Below are 18,963 nucleotides of genomic sequence, written 5' to 3'. Positions count from 1 at the left end.
CCGGTTTGGAAACGAGCCCAATTGATTTACTGTCCATTGGTGTAGAAGTAATGTTCCTTTTGAGTTTTTTTAATGCAGCTTTGTCGATTTATTCCATATCCCATGCCAGGTTAACACTGTAAATGCAGGACAAAATACACTTCGAGTTTGTTATTGTAAACCAGATAATCGAAATGGTCACTCCATCGCTCTGCCTGATTGCATTCCTCTGTCTTCAGTTCCCAGTTGGAAATGGGTTTAAAGGAGCGAAAACAGAATTTGCATAATGATCCCCATCGCAGTAACAGCTCAGAACAAATAAAGGTTGATCAGCAACAAATGACCTATATGAAGAAGGTAAATGATCAACACTGGACTCCAATGTTGACAAAAACTGCATGAATCTTGAATTCGTTGGACTTGCAAATGATGACTGATGATCTTTCCATGTGTAACATGAAATGAGAGCTGCTCCAAGTTGGCTGTTGCTTATAAATGTAAATCTTAGCGCAGAGGCACAAGAGATTGTGGGTTGTTATTGAACACCAAGCCTTTAACCTAATTGTTCAGGCTGTGACTCAAATAAGCAATATGCCTTTTCCACAATTCTATTGGCCTGTCCCTCAGGACAAAATTAAAAGCAACCTGATGGATGTGGCAACTGAAACTTAGGAGGCCGCCTAATAGTTTACACATAAGGATGTGGTTTTGTTTGACTGTGGGAATGAATATTTGATGCTGGCAAGGCTGGTATTTATTGTCCATGCCTTGGTAATCTGAGATGGTGGTGATGAACTTTCTCCTTGAAGAGCTACACGTCTTGTGCTGATTAGATCGGGAATTTCAGGAATTTCATCCAGTGACAATGAATGGGAGCTCTCCTGACTGGCCTCCCATCTTGTACCCTCTATAAATTGGAGGTCATCCAAAACTCTGCTGCCCCATGTCCTAACTATCACCACGTCCTGTGCACCCCACTGTGCTCGCTGACTTTTTTTATTCTTTCATGGGATGCGAGCGTCGCTGGCAAGGCCAGCATTTATTGCCCATCCCTAATTGCGCTTGACAACTGAGTGGCATACTTGGCCATTTCAGAGGGCAGTTAAGAATGAACCACATTGCTGTTGGTCTGGAGTCACATGCAGGCCAGACCAGGTAAGGATGGCAGATTTCCTTCCCTAAAGGACATTAGTGAACGAGGTGGGTTTTTATGACAATTGATTGTTTCATGGCACCATTACTGAGACTAGCTTTCAATTTCTGATTTTTATTAATTAATTGAATTTAAAGTCCACCAGGATGTTAGCCTGGGCTTCTGGATTACTTGCCTAGTTACAATACCACTACGCCACCATCTCCCCGACATTGGCTCCTGGTCCGGCAACAGCTCTTTTAATTTTGATCCTTGCATGGGAACACCACTACCTGCAAGTTCCCCTTTAAGTCAGACACTACCCTGACTTGGAACAATATTGCTGCTGGGTCAAAATCCTGGAACTCCCTCCCTAACAGCACAGTGGGTAAACCTACACCCCATGGACTGCAGCAGTTCAAGAAGGCAGCTCACCACCACCTCCTCAAGGACAATTCAGGATGGGCAACAATTGCTGGGCTTGCCAGTGATGCCCACATCCCATGAAAGAGTAATAAGAAAATAAAATCCTTCTGTGGCCTCATCCCCTCCCTATCTCTGTAACCTCCTCCAGCACCACCGATTTGAGATCTCAGTGCTCTTCCAAATCTGCATAAGCAAAATACTGCGGATGCTGGAAATCTGAAACAAAGGTAGAAAATACTGGAAATACACAGCAAGTCAAGCAGCATCTGTGGAGAGAGAAACAGTTAACGTTTCAGATCTGTGACCTTTCATCAGACCTGAAACATTAACTCTGTTTCTCTCTCCACAGATGCTGCCTGATCTGCTGAGTGTTCCCAGCATTTTCTGTTTTTGCACCTATAATTCTAATCTCTTCCACATAACCATCTCTCTGACATTGGTGGCCGTACCTTAGGCTGCTTGGGCCTTAAGCTCTGGAATTTCCTCCCTAAACCTCTCTGCCTCTCTCTCTCTCCTCCCTTTTAAGACACTCCTACTTCTCTGACCAAGCCTTTGATCACCAGTGCGATTTGTAATGTGATTGCAGTATTAACATTGTTGTGACCCATAACCTTGCTGCATTTGCAAAGGATTTTTTTTGTTCTCCAGTGTGATTGTTCTGTTTATCGTGTACTAATTATTTTTGGGTGATGGGGGTGTTGGAAATTTGACAGGAGTTGGAACAGTTCCAAGAAGAAAACCTTAAACTCCAGCAAGCAGGAGAGGACAGATCTCTAAACGGAACCCAGCAACCAACAAGGTATTTTAATGCTCAGTTTCTTGTATTATTAAGTATTGAGGATTTATTTTGTGTATTCCATGACCTCCCCCTCTCAATCTCTGTAACCTCCTCCAGCCCCACAACCCTCAGATATCTGTGCTCCTCTAATTCTGGCCTCTTGTGCATCCCCAATTTTAATTGCTCCACCATTGGTGGCTGCGCCATCAGTTGCCTAGGTCCCACACTCTGGAATTCCCTCCTTACGCCTCTCCGCCTCTCCACCTCGCTTTCCTCCTTTAAGACACTCTTCTTACTACCTCTTTAATCAAGCTTTTGGCCACCTGATCTAATATTTCCTTATGTGGCTCGCTGTCATACTTTATAATGCTGCTGTGAAGCACCTTGGGACGTTTTATTATGCTAAAGGTGCTATATAAATATAAGTTCTTGTTACATTATGGTTGTGCAACTGTTTAAGAATTGTTAGGTTATGTTAATGGATTATTTATTGGAAAGTGCTGGAGGAATTAGTGAGCAATACTGAGAGCTGAAAGACTAGATTAATCACCCAATGATCAGCTCCTTCTGTATCTTGCTCAGTATCTCCAGCCAGACCCCAATTAATCAAATTAAAACCATAGATGGTCAAAAAATAAAAATCATTAACATCCTTTTTTACTTTGTTTCTTTTTTCTTAATGTTAAAAACAAAAAACCACATTGTCCTGATTGACTTTTTAAATGCAGCTGAAGATGAGGGAGGTTGAATGTTGTGGGTGGAACTCATTCCCCTTGTTGGTGCCCATTGTCAGCATCGAGTTTTCCTTGACTCGGTGTGCTGAGGGCTATCCAGTGTAACATCCCCAGCCTTAAGGAAATTCATACTGAAACAAAGTGAACTTAGCCCTTTTCTCTCTTTCGCTTTCTGATTTGATAGAGGTATTCAAAATCATGAGGTGCCTGGACAAAGTAGGTAGGGAGAAACTGTTCCCACTTGTGAAAGGATCAAGAATGAGAGAGCACAGATTTAAAGTAATTGGTAAAAGAAGCAATGGAGACAGGAGAAAAAAAATTCTCACCGCGTGGTTAAGGTCTGGAATGCATTGCCTGAGAGTGGTGTAGGCAGGTTCATTCGAGGCATTCAAAAGGGGATTAGGCTGTTGTCTAAAGGAAGAATGTGCATGGTTACAGGGAGAAGGTGGGGGAAATGGCACTCGGTAAATTGCTCATTCGGAGAGTCGATCCAGGCACGATAGGCCAAATAGCCGCCTCCTATACTGTAACAATTCTGTGATTCTTTCTCTGTCTGTCTCTCTACTCCCCTTCTCTCCTCCCCTTTATCTCTCTTTCCCCTTTTTCTCTTTCTCCCCTTTTTTCTCTTTCTCCCCTTTTTTCTCTCCCTCTACCCTTTTTTCTCTCCCTCTACCCTTTTTTCTCTCTCCCCCTCTTTTTCTTCTCTCTCTCCCTCCCGCTTTCTCCCTCCCCCCCCCTTTCTCTCTCCCTCCCCACACCCCCCCCCCCCCCCATTTCTCTCTGTCTTTTCTCACCCCCCCCCCCCCTTTCTCTGCTCTCAACTGCTGATTTGGCTGGCATACATACAGTGGGATCATGAACTTCATTCACATAATGAGCTCGATGATTCTGCAAAATGACATCGAACTCCTGTGTTCTTTATATTTTCAGGTCAAGTGCAGTAACAGAAGCGGAAATGGTTAGTAATCCGTTTTGTCTGTTATAATCCTCATAGTTCTGCACATTTTTTGAAAGAGGCTGGCTTTGTAACTGTCCAACATTATGTCTCACAGGAATCCGAATGGTCGATATTGGAGAGGCAGGAGAATGCAATTTGCAAACTCTGTCAAGAGGAATCCTCAGTCACCAGGTCTAAGGTACAATAGTCATTGCATCCAAAACTCTGCTGCCCGCATCCTAAATCTCACCAAGTCCCATACACCCATCACCCCTCTGATCGCTGACCTATATTGGCCCCCAGACCAGTAACACCTCGATTTTAAAATTCTCATCCTTCTGTTCAAATCTCCCCATAGTTTCAACCCTCCCTTTCTCTATAACCTCCTCCAGCCCCACAACCCTCCCTGATCTCTTCCAAATTTGGCCTCTTGCACATCCCTGATTTTTATCGTTCTACCATTTGTGGCTGTGCCTTCAGCTGCCTGGGCCCAAAATTCTGAAATTCACGTCCTAAACCTCTCTGCCTCTTGACACCTCTCTCCTCCTTTTAAGATGCTCTTTAATGCTTCCCAAGTTTCATCACCTGTCCTAATATCTCCTTATGTGGCTCAGTGTGAATTCTGGTTGGTTGTGAAGCACATTGGGACATTTTACTGCATCACTAGCTATTTAAATGTAAGTTTTTAATTAGAACATAGGTACAGGAGGAGACCCTTCAGCCCTTCGAGCCTGTTCCACCATTCAGTAAGATCATTACCGATCTGTATTCTAACTCCGTCCACCTGCGTTGGTTCCATATCCTTTAATACCCTTGGCTAGCAAGAGTCTTTCATCGCAGATTTAAAATGATGAATTGAGCCCCAGCATCTTAATGCTTTCTGTGGCAGAGAGTTCCACCCCTTTGTGTGAAGAAGTGTTTCCTAACTTCTTTCCTGAATGGCCTGGCTCTGATTTTAAGGTTATGCCCTCATCTCCTAGATTTCCCCATCAAAGTTTCTCTCTATCTGCCCTTTCAAAAAATACCTCCATCAAATCACCTCTTAATCTTCTATATTCCTGGGAATTTATAAAGGGCTAACCACAGATGATGAAACATTTTCACATGCTTCACATCTCATTGGCTGTTACTCAGTATTTTCACTCACAGTATTCAATAGAGTTTACAGCACAAAAACAGGCCATTCGGCCCTGCTGCCGTTTATGCTCCATGCAATCTCCTCCCACCTACTTCATCTCACCCTATCGCCATATCCTTCCATTCCTTTCTCCCACGTGTTTAGTTTAGTTTAGAGATACAGCACTGAAACAGGCCCTTCGGCCCACCGAGTCTGTGCCGACCATCAACCACCCATTTATACTAATTCTACACTAATTCCATATTCCTACCACATCCCCACCTGTCCCTATATTTCCCTACCACCTACACTAGGGGCAATTTATAATGGCCAATTTACCTATCCAGCTTCCTCTTAAATATATCGAGACTGTTCACCTCAACCACTCCCTGTGGTAGCGAGTTCCACGTTCTCGCCACTCTATGGGTAAAGAAGTTTCTCCTGAATTCCCTATTAGTGACTTCTTGTATTTATGGCCCCCAGTTTTGTCCTTACCCAAAGTGGGAACATCTTAGAAAAACAGATTTTAAGCACTGAAGGAGGCCACTTGGCCCATTGTGTTCGTGCCGGCCAAGAAAGAGCTGTCTAATCCCAGCTTCCAGCTCTTGGTCTGTAACCCTGTAGGTTATGCCATTTCAAGTGCGTATCCAAGCGTTTTTTTAAATACAATGAGGGTTTCTGCCTTTACCACCCTTTTCAGACAGTGAGTTCCAGATCCCCACCATCCTCTGGGTGAAAAAACTCCCCTCAAATCCCCTGTAATTATTCTACCAATTACTTTAAATCTGTGTGCCCTGATTGTTGACCCCTCTGCTAATGGGAATAGGTCCTTCCTATCCACTCTATCTAGGCCCCTCAGCCTTCTCTCTCTTCTGGAGAAAAGAGCCCAGCCTGTTCATTCTTTCCTGATCGTTCTAACCTCTCAGTTCTGGCATCATTCATGTCTATCTTTTTGCACCTTCACCAGTGCCTCTATGTCGTCTCTGTAATATGGAGTCCCGCACTCTGCACACTACTCCCAAGTGCGGTCTAACCAAGCTTCTGTACAAATTTAGTAGTGATGTTAAATTAGAAGAGCTGATTGAGGTGAGATATCTTGATTCTCAGATAAATATAGCAAGAGAACCAGAAAACTATTTGGCATGTGTTCAGATCTCTGTTGGTGCAATATGTGGATACTGTGGACCCTATTTATCCTGTTAAATCTGATATCTGTGGATTATCCTTTAAAGTTCTGTCTAACCAGCTTTGTTTCAATGATTTAACTGACTGCTAACTAACATTCCAGGCTGTGTTGCACTCCCAGCAGGTCCAAACCTGGGGAGAAACAAAGTGTGGTTGCTTACATCAGCCAGCAAGCCTTTTAGAAGTTTATCTCACCCACAAACATTTGTGGTTTGGCTGTGGCTCAGTGGATAGCACTCTTGTCTCTGAGCCAGAGGATTGTGGGTTCAAGTCCCACTCCAGAGACTTGAGCTCAAAATCCAGGCTAAAACTCCCAACCAGTTACTGAGGGAGCACTGCACTATTGGAGGTTTATTAAACTTTCACGAACGCCAAGACTTTATGCATCCTTGGATTTCTAAATTTGATGAATTCATGAACTTGAGATCATCCAAAGCTCTACTGCCCATGTCCTAGCTCACAGCAAGTCTTGTTCACCTATCACCACTGTGCTCACTGATCAACATTGGCTCCCGATCAAGAAACGTCTTGATTTTAAAATTCTAATCCTTGTGTTCAACTCCCTCTGTGGCCTAGCTCCTCACTATCTCTGTAATCTCCTCCAGCCCCGCAAACCTTTGAGATATCTGCACTGATCTAACTCTGGCCTCTTGAGCATCCCCAATTTTAATCGCTCCACCACTGGCGGCTGTGCCCTCAGCTGCCTGGGACGCAGGCATTGGAATTCTGTCCATAAACCTCTCCACCTTGCTTTCCTCCTTTCAAGACACTCCTTAAAACCTATCTCTTTGACCAAGCTTTTGGTTATCTGACCTAATATCTCCTTATGTGACTCATTCAGTTTTATAATTGCTCCTATGAAGTGCCTTGGGATGTTTTATTATGTTAAGGCGCTATATAAATACAAGTTGTTATTGATGATGATGACCATCATTCATGCAGATCAGGTACAAAATGTTTAAGCCCTTACAATCGGGGAAGTCTTTCAGTATTTAATGTGACAGGTACTCAGGCCATAAAACTACATTGACTGAGCGGGGTTTGGTGAGGATTACTTTTATAAAAATGCTCCAAAAAAAAATCAAAATTGCAATAGACAAGAAAACAATGACCTTGTTCCCTGCTACACCTGAAACTGGTCACAATATTGAGCCCCCACACCCCATAACAAACACTATGACTGGTGTTTGATTCACTGGGTGGGCCAGTTGTGTGGGCGGAGACTTATTCTGATAATTTGATGGACAGACATCAACAACTTGGTGGCGCAGTGGTTAGCACCGCAGCCTCACAGCTCCAGTGACCCGGGTTCAATTCTGGGTACTGCCTGTGTGGAGTTTGCAAGTTCTCCCTGTGTTTGCGTGGGTTTCCTCCGGGTGCACCGGTTTCCTCCCACATGCCAAAGACTTGCAGGTTGATAGGTAAATTGGCCATTAGCAATTGCCCCTAGTATAGGTAGGTGGTAGGGAAATATAGGGACAGGTGGGGATGTGGTAGGAATATGGGATTAGTGTAGGATTAGTATAAATGGGTGGTTGATGGTCGGCACAGACTCGGTGGGCCGAAGGGCCTGTTCCAGTGCTGTATCTCTAAAACTAAAAAACTAAAACTTACATCTATATAATAGCACCTTTAACATAGTAAAACATCTCAAGGTGCTTCACAGGAGCATTATCAAACTAAATTTGAGACAGCCATATTAGGACCAGTGGCCAAAAGCTTGGTCAGAGGTAGGTTTTAAGAAGCATCATAGAGGAGAGAGAGACGGAGAGGTTTAGGGAGGGAATTCCAGAGTTTAGGGCCCAGGCAGCTGAAGGCACGGCTACCAATGTTAGAGCAAAGGAAACTGGAATTTGCAAGACTTGGAGGAGCGCAGAGATCTCAGAGGGTTGTGGGGCTGGAGGAGGTTGCAGAGATAGGGAGGGGAGAGGTGAGACCATGGAGGAATTTGAAAACAAGGATGAGAATTTTAAAATCGAGGTGTTGCTGGACTGGAAGCCAGTATAAGTCAGTGAGCAGAGGAGTGATGGGTGAACACGACTTGGTGCAAATTAGGATACTGGTAGCGGATACTGGATCGAGAAGACTCTGGCATTTTGTATTTACGCACGGATGCCCAAAATCCCAATATAAGGGATGTATTTAAAAACCAAATTGCACGCGTCTCTGGGTGGCAAATACGGAGGAAAGTCCAGGTCAGAGAGAATTTGTCACACATGCCATTCTCAGTGATAAATGACTGATTCATTGATGGAAAGCATTTTTAAAAAATTAATTCATGGGATGTGGGCGTCGCTGGCTACGCCAGCATTTATTGCCCATCCTAATTTACAGCACAAGACCAGGCCATTTAGCCCATCAGGAGTGCCCTGGTGTTTTCCTCCATGATACAATTAGTTATATCACTTTCCTGCTCACTTCCCCCATACCCTTTCACTGAACTACCTATAATTCGCTTTTAAAAAGAATTCATGGACTCTGCTTCATTGACAGTTTTTTTTTTAGTGAATTCCAAATTCTAACTATCCGATATGTAAAAGATTATTTTTTTCCTAATCTTCCTCCTATTCTTTTTGAGGCTACCTAAAATTTGTCTTGTTTTGTAACCATCTCACTGGTCCATGGAAATACTGTCACTTGTTACCCCTTACAATCAGAACCCTGTATGGGATCAGCCTTTACCCTGCTCAGTTATAGTGGGATATCTCATGTCTTTGCAACTGGGGCACCCTGGTTGGCTTCCAGGTCAATCTTATGATGCATCTTTCTCTGGGTTTAAACTGGCTTTAATTTTCTTATAGAAACGCTGCAACAATTGCCAAGCGATCTTCTGCAATAAGTGTGTCATCAATGAATTGCCGCTACCATCCTCTATCCAGCCCGTGTGTGTATGTAATCCTTGTCACAAGGCGCTGTTACAGCAGTACTCAACAACACCACCGCCCTGAGGCACACTGTGAGACTACGTGACCAAACAACAGCCATTAATTATGAGAGAACCAGGAATTTTATTTTGACTTTTCATGTGGTTAATGCACAAATTCATATAGCATTCCACATTTTTCCAAAAAAGAACTTTTTTGATACTGTTCCAAGCGATGTGCCTGCACGCTTCTAAATGCTCTTTGTAAGCTCCCTCTTCTGACGAGACAATCTACTGCTGCACAACAGTAATTGTGCGCTACAAATAGCAGTGCTGGGCAAAAAAAAATAGGCATCTGAAATCCATCCACGCTGTTTCTTCAGTCCATGTGGCTGGTGTTACCTTATTCTTAAAGGATAAAGAGATACTGAATTGCCCCACCATGTCATCAAACAGAAGTGCCCCTTTTTTAAAAAAAGGCACAGCTAATAAGTCAGAAGTTTCCTTTAGTTTTTTAAAAAATTGTTATTCAAACAACCTCAGTCCCTTACAGTGCCCCCACTAGAAATGGGAGGCCTCATGCACCCTGGACACGGGAAAGAGGCAGACAGCCAGAACGACTGCTCACAACAGTCCATGCCCACCCTGGGGATGGGATGCTCACCTTGGCTAAGGTCCAGGAACAGACCCATGAGGAGGTCCTCCGACTTGCCCACTTTCCCTCCCCTCCACCCTATGGGGTTGGTATGTGAGGCTGTCGCAGCCCCTTTGGAAACGAACAGCACTTTTGACAAGTGGTGATGCAGTAGTTATCTCTGTATTTCGTCCCTTGATCAACAGTGATTTGAGTAGTGTTCTATAATTCTAATTTATGATTTTGCACATCAGACGGTGCGTGTTTGTATACCAATCGCAGTACGGGCTGCGCCAAGCCACAGTTTATAGCTGGGATTGCCTGGTCAAAACTAAGCTGGATTTTGTCGTTTTTTGCCATATGATCAGGTTTCTTTTTAATGAACAGGTCATGGGGGATAGAAGATGCAGGTTTTTCAGTAAGATCACTGGAAAAGCTTTGTATTACTGTCTATTTATAGTGAGCTAATTTCAAATCTGTATCTGTAACTGACACTGCTGTGTTTACCACAGTAGATGTACTGCAATCTGTGGTTCAAATAGGATCAAGAACACAAGGGATTTACATGGCAAATGTTTGCTTTACAGGATATTCACAATGTTTTAAGAATTGAATATACTCAGGACTGTTTATTACAAGATTAGATCACTTGTGTTTGATTTAGTAATCAATCTACCCTTTATTTTAAAGTAGCTCTTATACCCTGCAATGAGAATGACAGTTAACTTTTACTCCAGTACAGTACATGATGCTTTAAACTGTTCACTAGAATCCTTTTATTAATATGGGGCAATTGTTGCATTCTTATATTGCAAAGAAACTTGCACTGGATTGGGAGTATTGTTCTGTGTGAAAGACCCCATGGAATATTGTTTATTTACTGTCTGGGTTCAACTGGATTTCCTGATGTTTTATGTTTGTGTGTGACACTGTTTGAATAAATGTTTACATTCAGCTATTGCAGTTGTGTGCAAAAGGTAAAAAGATTCTTCCTTTTCCCCCTCAGAACTCAAAATCAACAAGATTATACAAACACTTTTCTCTTGCGAGCGTATACTTTAATATGCTGCATGGACAAGTAGCACCAGAACACTTGAAGGGACACCTATCTAGCACAGAGCAGTCTGTTATTGCATTCAATATTCACTCTGTTATCACTGCAGTACATTCATGCTACAGAACTCGCCAAACTTATTCAGACAGCACGTCCCCTCCCCATGACCCATACCACCAGAAAGCACGAGAGGAACCTGTCATGGGAACAAGGGTCATTGTTTTTTCATAGTTACTGTGTCCCAACATTCTGGAATCACATTCCCAACACCATTGTGGAAGCATCACCAACATCTCAGTAACTAGGGCTATACAATAAATGTGGCCTGCATTCTGAGAATACTTTTTTCTTTTAAAAAGAGCTTTGCTAACAAGGCTTCAGTTCTGAATGCTGAAAGTTCTCACACACAATACGGCGAAATTTTGTTTTCAATTATCTTAGGACAGTAATAGCACAAAAAGCTAAACCGATTTGGCCAAAATCATGAGCTGCTATTTAATTGCGCTCGAGACTTGGGTTGAACTTCTTCAGGGCCTTGATGTTTTCTGTAACTTTAGTGGACAATCTTGGGTAGGGCGGGGGTTGCGACCAGAGCAAAAAGTTGTGTAAACAGTCACGGCACTGACCTCTAGACTTTGCACCAGATTGCAGACAAACTACTGAACATTACACGAGGTTTGAACCAATTCAAGAGGCTAAATACCACGGAGACTGAATGCTCCTTTTTAAAAGGAGGGAAGCTAAGTTCTGAAAATATCATTGACATAGTGGGGGGACAAAACAGACACGCACCAGAGGAACTCCCAGTAAGTTGTCCTCATCAGGGCAAGCATGAGTGCAAATTAAATAACAAAAACATTCAAACAAAAATATAACTATGCTCGTTGGGGAGAGATTTTTGGCGTGTATACAGGATGGTTTTCTGGACCAATATGTTGAGGAACCAACTAGAGAACAGGCCATCCTAGACTGGGTATTGTGTAATGAGTTATAATTGTCAATCTAGTGGTGCGAGACCCCTTGGGGGTCGAATATGATCGAATTATTCTTCAAGATGGAGAGTGACGTAGTTGATTCTGAGACTAGGGTCCTGAATCTTCGTAAAGGAAACTACAAAGGTATGAGGCGCAAGTTGGCTATAACGGATTGGGAAACATTACTTAAAGGAATGACGGTGGATAGGCAATGGCAAACATTTAAAGAGCACATGGATGAACTGCAACAATTGGTTATCCCTGTCTGGCGCAAAAGTAAAATGGGAAAGGTAGCCAAACTATGGCTTACAAGGGAAATTGGAGATAGCATTAGATCCAAGGAAGAGGCATATAAATTTGCCAGAAAAAAACAACAGACCTGAGGATTGGGAGCAGTTTAGAATTCAGCAAAGGGGGACCAAGGGATTGATTAAGAAGAAAATAGAATACGAGAGCAAGCTTGCGGGGAACATAAAAACTGACTCAAAGTTTCTATAGGTATGTGAAGAGAAAAAAAATTGAAGACAAATGTAGGTCCCTTACAATCAAACGGGAATTTATTATGGGAACAAAGAAATGGCTGACCAACTAAATGCATACTTTGGTTCTGTCTTCACAAAGGAGGACACAAATATCATACCAGAAATGTTGGGGAACACAGGGCTTAGTGAGAGAGAGGAACTGAAGGAAATCAGTATTAGTAGAGAAATGGTGTTGGGATTGAAGGCCGATAAATCCCCAGGGCCTGATGGTATGCATCCCAGAGTACTTAAGGAAGTGGCCCTAGAAATAGTGGAGGCATTGGTGGTCATCTTCCAAGATTCTATAGACTCGAACAGTTCCTACAGATTGGAGGGTAGCTAATGTAACCCCACTATTTAAAAAGGGAGGTAGAGACAAAGCAGGGAATTAAAGACCAGTCAGCCTGATGTCAATAGTGGGGGAAATTCTAGAGTCCATTATCAAAGATTTTATAGAAGAGCACTTAGAGAACAGTGGTAGAATCGGGCAGAGTCAGCATGGATTTACGAAAGGGAAATCATGCTTGACAAATCTACTAGAATTCTTTGAGGATGTAACTAGTAGAGTTGATGAGGGGGAGCCAGTGGATGTGGTTTATTTGGACTTTCAGAAGGCTTTCGACAAAGTCCCACATAAGAGATTAGCATATAAAATTAAACACATGCACTTTGGTGTAGTGTATTGCGATGAATAGAAAATTGATTGGCAGTCAGGAAACAGAGTAGGGATAAATGGGTCTTTTTCCAAATGACAGACAGTGACTAGTGGGGTACCACAGTGATCGGTGCTAGGACCCCAGCTATTCACAATATATATTAATGATTTAGATGAGGAACTAAATGTAATATCTCCAAAGTTGCAGATGACACAAAACTGGGTGGGAGGGTGAGTTGTGAGGAGGATGCAGAGAGGCTTCAGGGTGATTTGGACAAGTTGAGTGAGTGGGCTAATGCATGGCAGATGTAGTATAATGTGGATAAATGTGAGGTTATCCACTTTGGTAGCAAAAACAGGAAGGCAGATTATCTGTACAGCTAAAAACAGGGGACTATGCAGCAAGACCTCGGTGTTCTCATACACCAGTCGAAGAAGGTAAGCATGCAGGTGCAACAGGCGGTAAAAAAGGCAAATAGTATGTTGGCCTTCATAGCGAGAGGATTCGAGTACAGAAGCAGGGATGTCTTGCTGCAATTATACAGGGCCTTGGTGAGGCCACACCTGGAATAGTGTGTGCAGTTTTGGTCTATCTGAGGAAGGATGTTCTTGCAATGGAGAGAGTGCAGAAAGGTTTACCAGACTGATTCCTGGGATGGCGGGACTGACATATGAGGAGAGATTGAGTCGGTTAGGATTATATTTGCTGGAGTTCAGAAGAGTGAGGGCGATCTCATAGAAACCTATAAAATTCTAACAGGACTTAACAGGGTAGATGCAGGAAGGATGTTCCCGATGGTGGGGGAGTCCAGAACCAGGGGTCATAGTCTAAGGATACAGGATAAACTTTTCAGGACTGAGATGAGGAGAAATTTCTTCACCCAGAGAGTGGTGAGCCTGTGGAATTCACTACCACAGAAAGCAGTTGAGGCCAAAATATTATATGTTTTCAAGGAGTTAGATATAGCTTTTGGGTCTAAAGGGATCAAAAGGCATGGGGTGCAAACGGGAACAGGTTACTGGGTTGGATGATCAGCCATGATCACAATGAATGGTGGAGCAGGCTCGAAAGGCCTTCTGCTCCTATTTTCTATGTTTACCCAATTCAATGTTCAGTTACACATTTCATAACAATGCACAATTCATGGTCTTATTACAAGAGTCGAGAGTCATTGCCAGTCTTAAACTGATTGAAGTGTTAAATTTTAAAATTATATTTTTAAAGTAAAGCAAGAGGTGCAAAAAGGATTTAAATCTCCCAGGCATAACTTGCAAGGAGAAACTTCATTACGCAGAGTGATGAGAATGTGGATCTCACTACCATAGGGAGTGGCTGAAGTGAATAGCATAGATATTTAAGTGGCAGCTAGATACACGCAAGGTGGAAAGGAAGGATATGCTGATAGGATGAGAGGAAGAGGGATGGGAGGACACTCATGTGCATCACAGCATAGGGCGGAGACTAGTTGGGCCAAACAGCTTGTTTGTGCTGTAAATTCAATGTAATGTGCTCTAGATAACCAGAGTAAATAAAAACAAGATAACTAAGGGAGTTTATGGCACAATTTCAATTTTACAATTGGTACAAAGTATCACCCAGTCCATTATAACTGGGCAGGATCTCGGAGGGTTCTGGCAGTAAGGGGCAACGAGTGACAGTATTTCATGTTCTTAGCTGGTTACAAAAAAACATAAGGGATCCTCAAAATACAGTTAGATACCACAATGGGAGAATTGGGGAGCAATCAGCTTCCAAGGAATGAATGGGATATCCTTGATTTTCCTTTTGTTCTTAAACCTAGTGCTCCCAGATCTGTCTGTAGAATAGAATCTATCATTCATATAACTGTTGGGTCTCCAAATCAGCTGGAGCTCAGCGAGTAGTACTCACCTCCGAGTGAGAAGGTTGTAGGTTTGAGTCCCACCCCAGGGTCTTGAACACAAAAAGCCAGGCTGACAATCCCAGTGCAGTACTAAGGGAGTGCTGCACTGTTGAAGGTGCAGTCTTTCCCATGAGACATTAAACTGAGGCTCCGTCTGCCCTCACAGGTGAATGTAAAAAAATTCAATGGTAGTCTTTCAAAGAGCAGGGGGGTTATCCCTGGTTCCCAGACCAATATTTATCACAAAAACAGATCATGTGGTCATTCTCACATTGCAGCTTGCTGGGTGCAAATTGACTGCTGTGTTTCCTATAACAGTGACTGCACTTGAAAGGTACTTCACTGGCTGTAAAGTGCTTTGGAATGTCCAGTGATTGTGAAAGGTGCTATATAAATGCAAGTCTTTCTTTTCCGAGGTGGCTGACCTACCTGTTGGGAGCTGTGGCTTAGTGTGCAGTGACATGCGTGCATCACAAGGCACAGTCAGGTACTAGGGCCAATAATGATGGCTCTCCCAGTTTGAACACTTATGTCTACTGAGAAAACCACTTTAAAATCATACTCAGAGGACCAACTTGGAACATTTCCATTTTGTATTTCTTTAAATGCAAACAATTTTTTATTGAGTTTACAATTCGTGGTCAGTTGATTTTGAAAGATTAAACAATCACTACTGGGATATTTTTTTCAGTCACTGCACTGCGTCTTGCAGTTATGAAAAAAATGATAGATATTTCACGTAATCACATCTAATTCATTTTTCCTTTTCTAACCAAATGAGGAGATTAAGGCCAGAATAAGCCCTCGAGTCTGTCCAACTAATATTTCAATACATTAAAAAGTTAGTTCACAATAATATGGATATAGCAGTTAACAATTTCATCCAAATTATTTTGCATTGCTGCCAATCACAATTCAGTCACGCATTCAAGATGTTAAGCACGTAAACTTGTTAAAATACCTGCATTTATTTTTGACCAGGTAATGTAACATTAAAACGTGTTACAAGACGCATAATTCAGAATACAGGCTACATTAGGGTAGCAAAAAAAAGGACCTCGAATCTCCCTTCATCAGTGGTAATGATATCAATGCAATACACCTGTCTGTGGGTCCATCGCAATTGCTGTCAGGTTTTGATGCAGCAGTGAGCTCTTATGCGACTTTCACTTATTAGTTTGCCTAGTGTTTGGGTAATTTGCTTAATCAGAAAGTTGTGTTTCTAAGGCAAGTGCCATCTGAAAACAACGACTATTTAACTTTCTTCAGAACCTGGAACAAAAAGAATTGGCAAATTAATTAATTATTTAACACAGAGGTTTTGGTATATAATGATTTGAAGTCAAGATTCAAGGTAGGTGTTTCTGACCCAGCTTAACTACTACAAAATTACATGACGGTTGAACCTGCGATGCTGCCCGAAAGGCAGACAGCGGTAGTTTAGTAACCTCTTTGATCTCACACAGACTTCTGATTTTATGCACAAGGCATCAGAAAGTCATTTACGGCACAGCAGGTGGCCATTCGGCCCATCAAGTCCATTACGGTTCCCTGCGGAGCAATTCAGTCAGTCCCACTCCCCTGCTCGATCAGGGTAGCCCTGCAAGTTTCTTTCCTTTGAGCGCCCGTCCAATTTCCTTTTGAAATCATTGATTGTCTCTGCTTCCACCACCCTTGTGGGCAGTGAGTTCCAGGTCATGACCACTTGCTGCATAATAAAGTTCTTCCTCATATTCCCCCTGCATATCTTGCCCAAAACCTTCAATCTGTGTCCCCTAATCCTTGCACCATCAGTTAACGGGAACAGTTTTTCCTTGTATACCTTATCTAAGCCTCCCTTAATCTTGCACACCTCTATCAAATCTCCCCTCAATCTCCATTGCTCCAAAGAGAACAACCCCAGCTTTTCCAACCTAATTTTATAGCTAGAATCCTCCATTCCTGAAAACATTCTGGTGAATCTCTGCACCTCTCAAGGACCTTGACATCTTTCCTAAAATGTGGTGACCAGAACTGGATGCAATCCTCTAGCTGGAGCCTAACCAGAGCTTCGTAAAGGTTCAGCATAACCTCCGTGCTTTTGTGCTCAATACCTCTATTTATGAAACCCAAGATGCCATATGCTTCACTAATCTCTCTCTCAATATGTCCGGCCACCTTTAAAGATCAATGCACATGCACCCCTAGGTCCCTCTGTTCTGGCACACTCTTTAGAACTGTGCTATTAAGTCTATACTGCCTCACTCTATCCCTTCTGCCAAAATGTATCATCTCACATGAAAAAATACATGAAACAAGAAAACTGAATTTTCCAATCTTGCTGCCCCAGACTTTGAATAAAATTTCTGTATATTCAGTCTTTCTGTTACACAATTCCATAGTATTTACAGCACAGAAACAGGCCATTTGGCCCAACAGATCCATCCCTGTGTTTATGTTCCACACCAGTGTTCCCTCTAATTTCCCTTTGCTGTGTGTAGCCCGTTTCTTGCACTGTGTGGTCCCTTTAAGATTGCCACGTGACCACGCATGTGCATATCTTAAAAGAGACCGCGGCTTGTGTGTAGCCTGTTTGCCCCCTTCATGATGCATTCCCGATTGCTGCACGGCCACGCACTTGCACAGCTTAGAGGCAACGTTGCTCCACACCAGCCTCCTAACAAAAACTAATCAAAATTAACAGCAAAAAACATTCTTGCAAATAAAGATCAGACCCTATGCTACGTTGCAGTATTTATCTGAACTTCACGGAAATTAGCTCAGTGATAGGCCTCTGCAATTTCTTTACGTACTCGTGGTTTGATAGCTAAGTAAGATAGCTGAAGCCCTTACCCTTTACTTGATTTCCCTGGTCGTTATGTCCGGTGCTAATCCGAGAGCACGATGAATTCAGGTAAAGTTCTATGTAGCGATGTTCTGCAGCAAAGAGAATCAGAAGTTAACAGCTATGGCATCGAGCACTGTGGCTGAAAGCTTTGTGTCTGATCTGTGTCTGACTCTCCCGAGTATGCAAATCATGCGCAAATTTCACCGCAACTGATTAAAAAGCTTAAACACTCATCTCTGCCCCAAAAAATTAGCGGGAAAAAAATCAAAACTTGTTTTCAGTTACCACTGCACAAAATTTATAAAACATAGGAAATATTTAGGGTTTTCTCTACTTTCCATATCAAAACTTTTCAGGGAACAAGGGACATAATCAAAGCCAGGCCATTCAGGAGAGAAGTTAGGAAACACTTCTTCATGCCAAACTGTGGCAGAAGTGTGGAACTCTCTCCCACGAAAAACAGTAGATGCTAGCGCAATTAATCATTTTAAATCTGAGATAGTTAGATTTTTGCTAGCCAAGGGTGTAAAAAGATATGGAGCCAAGGCAGGTGGAAGCAGCTAGGATACGGATCAGCCATGATCCCGCTGAATGCCAGTCTTGAGGAGCTGAATGGCCGACTCCTCTTCATATATTCAGAATTTTGCCTTTTATTTGCAAGCTAGGTGCTAAAGAACCAAAGGCACCATTCACTGTTCTTCGTTGGGTTATCCAAGAGATCATGGCTTCAATTTCAAGCAAATGGCTGAGCTGCCGTATTGCATGCAGAACCATTCATATATCACAAAAATAAAAGAACTTGAACTATGTTACAAGAATCTAAGTGACTTTTTTTTTAAAACATACTTAAAAAATATTCACAATGTAAAAAGAAAAGCATTTTGAGAAAAGAAGTTTGAGAGGAACCAGAGATAAAATTCTATAGTAAAATGAGGCTCAAAGGAGAGAGTGAAATCTGTATTAATAGTAACGTGCTTTAGTCACACTCTGTTAGAAAGTTAGAAGCTTGGTCACCCAATAGCACCAATTATCGAGGCACAAGTCCCAGTGCTATTCACCACTCTTCTGTGAGAAAACTAGGTCAGTTCTCAGTCGAGTCCAGGAACTAGGGGCCATTAATATATGACAGTCACCAATAAATCCAGTGCAGAATTCAGGAGAAGCTTCTTTACCCAGAGAATGTGGAACTCACTACCACAGGGACTGGCTGAAACGAATGGTATAGATGTATTTGAGGGGAATCTGAATAACTACCTCAGGGAGA

At 42.5% G+C, this 18,963-nt stretch overlaps 2 protein-coding genes across 9 annotated transcripts in view; one reads left to right on the top strand and one right to left on the bottom strand.

Annotated features, from left to right (window-relative positions):
• Positions 1–10,744, top strand: part of rufy3 (RUN and FYVE domain containing 3) — a 68,899-nt gene extending 58,155 nt beyond the window's left edge. For 7 of the 8 annotated variants that reach the window (XM_068046667.1, XM_068046688.1, XM_068046636.1 and 4 more), the window contains 5 exons: positions 219–336; positions 2,251–2,336; positions 3,980–4,007; positions 4,102–4,185; positions 9,090–10,744. In XM_068046667.1, coding sequence (XP_067902768.1) covers positions 219–336; positions 2,251–2,336; positions 3,980–4,007; positions 4,102–4,185; positions 9,090–9,236 — 463 coding nt within the window. In that variant the 3' untranslated portion in view covers positions 9,237–10,744. The remainder of the gene's footprint in view (positions 1–218; positions 337–2,250; positions 2,337–3,979; positions 4,008–4,101; positions 4,186–9,089) is intronic. The other variant, XM_068046646.1, reaches the window with a different exon arrangement.
• A 5,077-nt stretch (positions 10,745–15,821) lies between these two features.
• Positions 15,822–18,963, bottom strand: part of LOC137377185 (G-rich sequence factor 1-like) — a 28,583-nt gene continuing 25,441 nt past the window's right edge. The window contains exons 9-10 of the mRNA XM_068046628.1: positions 17,705–17,788; positions 15,822–16,144 (exon numbers count right to left, since the gene is read on the bottom strand). Coding sequence (XP_067902729.1) covers positions 16,128–16,144; positions 17,705–17,788 — 101 coding nt within the window. The 3' untranslated portion in view covers positions 15,822–16,127. The remainder of the gene's footprint in view (positions 16,145–17,704; positions 17,789–18,963) is intronic.

Source organism: Heterodontus francisci, chromosome 1 (genome assembly GCF_036365525.1).
Source record: "Heterodontus francisci isolate sHetFra1 chromosome 1, sHetFra1.hap1, whole genome shotgun sequence".
Taxonomy (NCBI): Eukaryota; Metazoa; Chordata; class Chondrichthyes; order Heterodontiformes; family Heterodontidae; genus Heterodontus; species Heterodontus francisci.
Note: the sequence above shows the minus strand (reverse complement) of the source record. Positions and strands in the feature narration are given on the sequence as shown.